The 9,072-nt window shown below is 47.8% G+C and overlaps 1 protein-coding gene across 1 annotated transcript in view; it reads right to left on the bottom strand.

Moving 5' to 3' along the window:
- Positions 1–665: 665 nt before the first annotated feature.
- The window catches only part of Ptpn3 (protein tyrosine phosphatase, non-receptor type 3), a gene marked incomplete at its 5' end in the record, with an annotated part of 84,757 nt that continues 76,350 nt past the window's right edge, over positions 666–9,072 (bottom strand). Inside the window, 4 exon segments of the mRNA XM_013513248.1 lie at positions 666–4,098; positions 5,980–6,115; positions 6,892–7,037; positions 7,873–8,001. Of these exon segments, the coding sequence (XP_013368702.1) occupies positions 4,021–4,098; positions 5,980–6,115; positions 6,892–7,037; positions 7,873–8,001 (489 nt within the window). The 3' untranslated portion in view covers positions 666–4,020.

Genomic DNA, 9,072 nt, shown 5'->3' with positions numbered 1-9,072 from the left:
TGGCGTGGGCTCCATGTGGGGAAAAAGGGCAGCTGCAGGGCCGAGCTGTGACAGAGTCCATCAACTGTCCCTCAAACTCATGCTTCCCTTATTTCTCTGAAACAGACACCTCAATTTTAGTTAAGCACATGGTTTCTTGGAATAAAATTGACTCCTTCAGAGCAGGTTTGGCCCTGTAGTTCAATCTTGTGCAACAGATGTACAACATCCAAATAATTCCCCCTAAGGAAAGGGGTCTTGTTTCTCTCCTCCCTGTTCCTCTTTCCTGACAGCACGTGAGCATGGCTGGCAGCCATCTTGGACCTTGAGGTCCAAGGTGTAGTCTGTAGGTGGGAGCAGGTCATGCTGGACAGACCTGGGGCCCTGCTGGTCACCGAGCCATACTGTGAGTCTGCACAATGCAGGGTACATTGTACTTGGTGTAAGCTGTGGTTGTCATGACAGAAGAACCGAATTCTGATCTAGAATCTGCCGCCCCAGGGGAAGGCAGAGACAGGTAGCGTGTGAGGGAGGCCACGCCCCTAACTCGAGGGAAGGTGAGATGGGCAGAGCACGCTCCTCCAAAAGACGTGATGTTAGGAAAAACAAAAAACCCAAACGAAACAAGAAAACATCTGCAGAAATCTGACATTCATAGGAATAAAAAATGTCAACAGACGACAAGAGTGTTGCATAGCTTGAGTGTTTTTATATTGATTAAATTGTTTTTCAGTAGTCACTGACAGGACAGGTCAGAATGAAAAACATTCCAAATTTACAGGAAAAAATATTGCTGATTAATTAAGATACTTTTCAAAACAACATGGCTTAACACAATCCTTTGGTTGCTCCGAACAGTGCGCGAGCTCTTAAGACGGCGGGCTCAGTCTGGCACCTGAGGGGCTTGGCTTCCCAGGCTGATGTCACCTTTACTGACACTGCTTTTAGCCGGGTTGACAGGCAGAAGTCAGAGGGCGGCGATCCTTGTTTTCCCATCCAACAGTGCCGAGGTCTGAGGGACAACCTTGCAGGGAAGAGTCACAGATACGAGGTACATCTGTCTCTGGCAGCTGTGCCGATGTGATGAAGGGTTTTTTGCTTCTCTGGAGTATCAGACCCCCAGAATGGCAGATCTTGAGCTCCTCCTGTGTAATCATCTCCTTATACATAAAACGAAACCAAGGGCAATGCATCTTGCTAAGTCCAGATCTGGACAAGTCCTGCTTTTTGCAGAAGCCTCTTTGCTGCTTATTGCTGCCCTAGATAATAATTTCTGAGGGACAAAAACAGGCCAACCAACAACAGAGCAGCAATAGCATCTACACTAATCTCAGAGCATATTTAAGTATGAATTGCTGCAGCAAGAAACGCAAGACAGGTACCAATTTGGGATTCAACTACCCCATCTCCTTAGCCCAACCAAACTGAGCTGAATCTTTTTCTTTGCTAAGTCAAAACAGGGAGCATAGGTGCTAAAGAGTGACACCAGTGGGGCCCTCTCATCCCAGTTAAGTCTGCACATCAGTGTGTCTAATTAGATCTTCTGAAGGCACCAGAAATGTCCTCTCCATTCACACCCAGCCAAATTTCCCAGGCAAAATATTTACCCTGACTCTGATATGGTGTTTCACTCAGGAAGGGGCTTCTTAAGAACTGCAGACATTCATAAAAGAAGGGGCTGTGGATTTTTACTGGTAATATATACAGTGTTTACTTGTATATTTTGCTCCTTTAGATAATTTTCTTGTCTTGTTCCTCCCAGGATTTCATAGATTTTCTTCCTGGCAACGTCTGCAGGGTCTGAATTGCTGGTCTGCACGGTGGCAGAAAAGGTTGGCTGAACTTTCCGCAAGCTTTTTAGAAATGTACATCACCATAATGACAGCATTTCTGCAGCCACACGAGTTTGTTTAAAAAATAATAAAACATCATCTTGAAAGACATTTAGACTTCTCAAGCTTTTACACATAAGGTGGTGATACACTTTTATTGAATGGCTAAATTTGCTAAACATCCTGATGGCATTTAAATTTATGTCAGCACCCCTCCCCCTTTTTTCTTTTTGGTACTTTGCTGAGAGCACTTCTTTCTGGGTCCAGACTGAACAAAGGTCTAGTGTAACATTCTTTGTACTTCTGCTCCACCCTTCTACAAGAACATTTTTCTCTCATATACCTTACTCGACCCCACTTCTGTTTGATGTGTTTTGGGGCTAATCACAGAGAAATTAGCTTTTCCAAGTAACTGATCCAACAGCAGTGTCAGTTTATACTCCAACTGATGAAAACTCACATTCATAGCATGATCTTACCCCGTTTCCATGTTCAATCAGAATAGCTAGGTACTGTTTTTCTGATTTCATAGACAAGGGAAATGGAGGCACAGCTCCTCGGTGCCTGAGGTGAGTGCTAGTTAGTGCCGAGGGGGAGCAGGAACCCGATCTCCCAGCCCTCAGTGCTAGACTTTCTATTACTTTCTTGTCACACAGCTTAGAGTTATACACTGGGAACTGCCTCCTACCCAGGCCATTTAGCAGTAAAATATGCACAGGGAAAAGATAGGCAGTGTGCAAGTAAATATGCTGGATCTGTAGATAAAGAACCTTTAGAAACCTGGCTCTGTCTGGGGGTCCTTATCACTCCTGCAACCAGGAAATGATTCAATTGGTCCAGAGTTTCCTAATATTAAAATGGTTTCATCTCTGTAGGCTATAACATGAAAGTGTTCTGTAAATACCATTAACAAACTGGCTTAGCTTCCTTTCCTGCAGACACAAAAACTGCTCTTTAAAAATACCACATTAAAATGTTTATGTAATTTATTTTCCTTAAATAATATTTTGCTACAATCCTGTCACAAATTTTAAAAAAAATTTAACATAGTATTCACAAAAGCAGAATTCTTTAGGACAATCAAAATCTCAGGGTACTTAGAATAAATTAACATCGAATTGTGTTTCCGTTCAGACAGTTTGATACTCTCCTCTGAAATGAAATGGAGACCATTGTAACTGAGGGTGAATGCACACATCTGTTCTTCTGTACAGAGAATCATGTCTTCTATAAACTCAAGGGTAATTTGAATCAAGTTAGGAATCCTGAGAAACACTCACCTGTGGAGGGCACACACACACGCACACTCACACACACGTACATACCCCCAGGGAACCCTTGAGAAGCAGGGTTTCCCATGGTCACTTACTAGCAGGTCTTTTCTCAGAAGGGCCAAAGATTCTCAATGCTATCATCCCCTCCCACTCGGGAAAACCCTCCTGTCTTGAGTGTGACAGCATGAAGTAGCAGCAATCCATGTAGCAGATTCAGTAGTCAGGGATCCAGGCCTGGAGTCTGAGTGTACAGTAAGAGGCAAGCGAGGCAAGAGACACACCTGCTTCTGGAGCTAAGACGGGATCACACCAGAGTCCCGGCTGGAATTGGCCTGGGCAAGCATCATTCGCTGCGTGTGAACAGAGGGGCAGCGCTGGGGAGAATGAGCTGCTCTGGACGCAGCCTCAGGAACCGAGTACTAACCGGGGCAGGACAGAGATGCAGGAGGAGTGGGCACAGCAGAGGCACTGCTCATCCTTCAGCCTGATTCCTGGTGCCCTGTGCTGCTCTGCTCCACTTGGGAGCACAGGACACACAGCCCTCAGCACCCTGCACACAATACAATACCTGAGCAACTGCACACAGCCCATCACCTGGCTTCTGGGACGTGTGCGGCGCTGCAGAAGAACCCTCCCAGGTGCCCCAAGACGTTGACACGGGACGGTAATGTGTAGGAAGGAAGGCAGTGGGACAGGTCCCACACTGAAATCCCCTTGTGCTTCTTTCTCTGGGCTTAAAGGAAGCCATAGTTGCATGCGTATCTATACCTATGTACACAATACCTTTTCTACAGAAACTTAAAGTGCCTGGGTTCAAATCTGCTCATTCCCTTCCCACAGCTCCCGGTTCCTCCTGTGGCCTCCGGAGGAAGGCATGTCCCCCTCTCTTCAGAAGGGTGCCCTTGGGGACAAGGAATGAACGCTTCACAGTTGTCCTAACTGGGATCCAGCATCTGGACCATGCCTTCTTCAAACACACGAAGAATCGCTTCACACACAAACTTGTACTGGCTCTGAAAAAGGAGAGACAGCTGTCAAGTCCAAGGGCCCCAGGACCATGACACATGCACGAGCTGTTTCCTGAGTGCCAACTCCAGGCGGGTGCCAGGGAAGAGCGGAGGCTGAGCATCTATGAACTTGTGGCCTCATAACTCCTACGTGGGGTGGGCTTCCCCAAACAGACATGGGGAGAGGGTTATAGAAATGGGGTGGGGACGGAGTGGCCATCTGGGGGAAGATGGGGAAGGAGCAAAGGTCCCTGAAGTGTGGCTCCTCATGTAAACAGAAGAACAGAAGCCCTGATGAGCGTGTTCCATTCTGAGAAGTGCAGGCAGAGTCCCATGGTTTTGTCCTGGAACACCCAAGCCTGTGTGTCCCACTCAAGTCTCTTACATATTCTTCTGTATGTCTAAAATGATCTCCAGACACTTATAATGCCAACATGATGTAAACAGTTGTATCGTATCGTTTACAGAATAAGGACATGGAGACAGTCTGAACATGGTCTGTACAGACACAAGTTTTTCTAATACAGTGGTACATTGGTTTATGACCTGAATTTGTTTTATGTTTTGGGGGAAGATAGCTATTTCTGTGTTTGGGGAAGATGGCTGTGGTCTGTTTGTCCCTTGATGCAGAGTTTGCAAACTGAACTGTTTGCAAACAGAAGCGCTTGTGAACCAAGCTGTTACTGTAATTTTTATCTGTGATTAGTTAAGTCCTTGGGTGTGGAAGCCATAGATACAGAGGTCTGACTGTATTGTTGTTGTTGTTGTTATTATTATTATTATTACTTTGTACCAGGAATTGAACTCAGGACCCTGCGCTTGCCAAGCAGGCGCTTGTGCCGCTGAGCTATATCCCTGGCCTGACTGTATTATTAACAAACATCTGAGAATGGTATCTTACAAAAGTGAACAAGAGAAAAACAAGAGCATTCAGATGAAATTTCCCAGCTAGGAAAATCTCCCCAGGTGATGGACTCTTCCTTTTTAACCACGAATGAGGTCTTCATACCATAAAACAGGGAAGAGAATGGTCTTAAATACAGAAGCTGGTTTTTTGCCTCTTAGTCAGATTTCCTGGTTATGAATATAAAGCTACAAGGACTCAGAGTCACAAGCCTGTGAGGACACAGCTGGCTGGGACGCTGGGTTCCTCTTCCTTTCTTTGCTAACTCCTTCTCACCAACATTAGGAATTGTGCGCCAGAGGCCGCTTGTCCAGAAAGCTTTCCTGGACTTTGCAGAGCCTGCTTCAGGCACCTGCAGTGTGTTCTCAGACAACCTGAACTTCCCCAACTGCTGCTGAGATCTGTAACAGACTAATCCAGTCCTCCTACTAGGTACGCACTTGGGTCTCTTCTACTTGCACAGTTATCTGCTGAATGAATGTGGGATGGTCTCCCACATTCTGCAGATGGGGAAACAGGCTTGGAGAGAGGTTAAGGGATTATTCAAAAATCACTCAATACATGGAAGAGCCTGAATCATGCTCTTTCTATACCGCATGGAGGCTTTTGAAATTGTGGGGTAGACCCCAGAGATATCCTCTTGAGTACACCTGCAGTGCCAAGCACCCAGGCACAAAGCAGGAGGGCAACAGCCCACTGGAGGAGAAGCAGGGAAGAACCGGGGCAAAAGCCTCAGTGGCCCTGCTTTACTCTGATGGACAAATGTCAAGGCAGATGTCCCGGGCAGTAAGACTTAGCAGTCAGATGGGTGTGGACTCTGGAGCTGTGGATCACCTGACAAGCTCTGAGACCTTGGATGAGGAACTCAGTCCTCTAAGCCCCCGTCTCTTGACCTACAGAGTCTTCCCTCAAGCCTGGCTCAGTGCAAGAACTCAGGAAGTGCTGACCACTGCTGCTATTTTAATTACTGGATTTCTACTCACTGATGTCTGTATCATCATGGCGCGCTGGTCTCGCATTTTTCGGACAATATCCAATGGACAAACTGGCAGATTTCTTTCAATTAAGCACATGGCTGTTTCCATAGTGACCAACACCCCAGTTCGACCTATTCCAGCGCTGGAAAGGGGAGAGAAGCAGAGTGTTGTGATCTGCCCAAGCAGCAATGCTACATTTTCCAGCTGAACCCCTGGTGGCTGCATTTACTCAGAAGGAGGCTTGGTCTTCAAGAATACAAAGCAGTCAGGTGTGGTGGTGTCTTCCTGTAATCTCAGCCCTCTGGGAGGCTAAGACAGGAGGACTGCAGGTTCGAGCCCAGCCTGGGCAACTAAGCCAGAACCTATGTTGAACTTAAAAAAAAAAAAAAAAAAAAAAAAAAGAGAAACGTAGTTCAGTGTGAAGGCGCTGGGTTCAATCTCCAGTACCACAAAAACAAAACAAAACCTAACAAAATAAAGCTAAACATAACAAAATAATACAAGGCACACAGTCTGGGTGGTCTCAGACCCGCAGAAAAAGCCCATCCTCAACCCTGAGGCTGGGGGATTAATGACCAATGGAGAGAAATCCAGCCACCATTACACCCAAACCCTCCTCCCTTTCTTATTCACATCTGGTGTGCAGGTCAGCAGACTTAAGAAGAGCGGGAAACATGTGGGTAAGACATTCCTCTTCAGCTCTGGGCTATCCTCAAATGTTTATTTCAGAAAATTCCAAATCTTTAGAAATTGTTATGAAAATAAAGTAAAATAAAATAAAATAAAATAGAGCTTTGTAAAAGCACATGATTTTATGGGACTGAGGGTGGGTTAGGTGTCTACTAATTACCTCCAGGCCTTTCCCAAGGGGTGTATGTATTAAAAATAAAGCACGGTAGGACAAATCATAGCACACACCTGCAGTGAACTAAGACTGGCTCCCCATCCACCCGCAGGGACCTCACAGAGTTCACAAATTCCAGAAAGTCTGAGGAATCATCAGGCACGCCATGGTCAGGCCACGCCACGTACTGTAGATGTGTCACTGTGTGCTCCTCCCCGGTCTGCAGAAGATGGAGTGGGCTGGGTGAGTCAATCCAGATGGTGGGCCCCGCCCCACCCTGTCTGCCAGGTGGCCCCGTCCCCAGTGTGCTCTCTCTCCGCTGCGCATAGCTCTGCTATGGCCTGTTCTTCCCTCTGTCCTCCTCACACCTCAGGCCACCTCTGGCGGGACGGCATTCCCGACCTCTGGCACGGTGATGTCTTCCTGGTGCTCCTACGGTACTTGTCACGTGGGCCGCAAACGCTGCCCCTTTTATAGTGACTGACTGTGGTGAGATACATGATGTTTACCATTTAACCATTTAAAAACGTAAGTTTCAGGGGCATTATGGGTATTCACAATGGTGTACTCCTCACCACTATCTCCAGAACTTTATCACCCAAACTCTGTACCCATTATACGGTACCTCCCCATTCTCCCTCCTCCCTGAAGCCCCGGCAGCTACCATTTTCTTTTCTGTCTGTAAGAATTTGATATTCCAGCTACTTCACATCAGTGGGACCCTAAGCATTGTTCTTCTGTGACTGACTTGTTTCACTTAGCAGAATGTCCTCAAGGTTCCTCCATGTTGTAGCTCGTGTCAGAATGTCCTCCCTTTGCAGGGCTTCCCCATTGTTTATTCATTATCTGTCTACCAACTCCCTCGCCCCGCTGTGAATGCTGTGGTCATGCACAGTGGCCGGGCTCCCTGACAGGCAGTTCTGCACATTTACTGGCATCCTCATCAGGTGCAAACAGAGCAGACTGGGATGGGTCCCCAACACCCACCCCCAGGACCACAGTGGTGCTGGTTTTCTACCTGTTTCTGTACTGTTCCCCCTCAGGTCACTGCTTACCTCAGTGTTTGTGACTCGCATTTCTCGGGACACATAGGCGATGGTACAGTCTTCTGACTGACACTGAATGTGAAAGATGCCGTGGTCCATAACATCAGGGGGATTGGGCCAGTACTGATGACACTTGGTCTGTAAGAAACCATGGAGCGTGTGAGCCCCCTCCATGGGGGTGCACCAGGGCAGTTAACCATGGACAGGCAGGCTGGTCAGGGGTCCGGCCAGGTATACCCAGCAAGAGCTGATAGGAGGAGAGAACTCGGGTAATGCCCATGTGCTTGGACTTATTCTGGGTTGGGGCAAACAGGAACTTCTATCCTCTTCAGCCTGCCAGGGGCCAAACCGCCCTGGGCCGCAGCCTGCAGGAGGAAGACAAGAGATTCCTTCTCTTCCTCTCCAGGATTCATTTGACAGAACAGAAGGGGCCTCAGGCGCAGGCCTGGCTTCTGAACAACTCCATCCACTCTCCCACTCTCTCAGGACAAGCCAAGTCCCCTCCCCTCTGCTCTCTGATCGCATCCCTCCCGCTCCTCCCAGCCTCTCAGGCACAGCAGTCAGGAGTGCACACTTGGGTGTCCACGGGACTCCTCCTCCATGCGTCAGACACAGGACTTCACACAAGTCAGCTTCTCCTTTCACTCGGAAGATGGAGACCACACCTGCCACACCTGCCTCACGCACACTGACAGGCTGCAGAGGATGTGCTGTGCTGAGCTCTGCTTGGTGTTCAGGTCAGAGGTGGCCTGCTGTTATCATGGGTTCTACATCAACCTGACTAAGGACGGTCAGAAATTCCCCAAAAATCCGAATCAGAAAATTCCTAAGCTGAAATAAATACCCTAACATTTCCCTCCAACGCTTTCATAGGTAATTCTCCTTGGAGCCAAGACTCCTTGCAGAGTAGCCTAGGAACCTGGGGGATGTATGTGATTTTGCCAAGGTCACAAGGTGCTGTGACACAGCCAAGTGTTTGTCCTGCAGCACATCACAGTGTCTCCTACTATGGCTGTGGCTTTTCTGACACAGTGGCTGATGCCGCTGCCCTTCCAGGGTTCTATCCCCTTACAAGCCCTACAGCTTCTTCCACAGACCGCTGTGGCTCCTGGCTCTGGCTTCCAAGCCAAATGCAAGGCTAAGCTGCCCACCCCATCACAGTTCCTCCACCAGTCAAATTCTGCCTCTACAGTTTTTTAAAGTGGGGGA

This window comes from Chinchilla lanigera, unplaced genomic scaffold (genome assembly GCF_000276665.1).
Source record: "Chinchilla lanigera isolate Chin_1 unplaced genomic scaffold, ChiLan1.0 scaffold00018, whole genome shotgun sequence".
Classification (NCBI taxonomy): domain Eukaryota; kingdom Metazoa; phylum Chordata; class Mammalia; order Rodentia; family Chinchillidae; genus Chinchilla; species Chinchilla lanigera.
The sequence above is the reverse complement of the archived record's forward strand: the minus strand, read 5'-3'. Positions and strand labels throughout refer to the sequence as shown.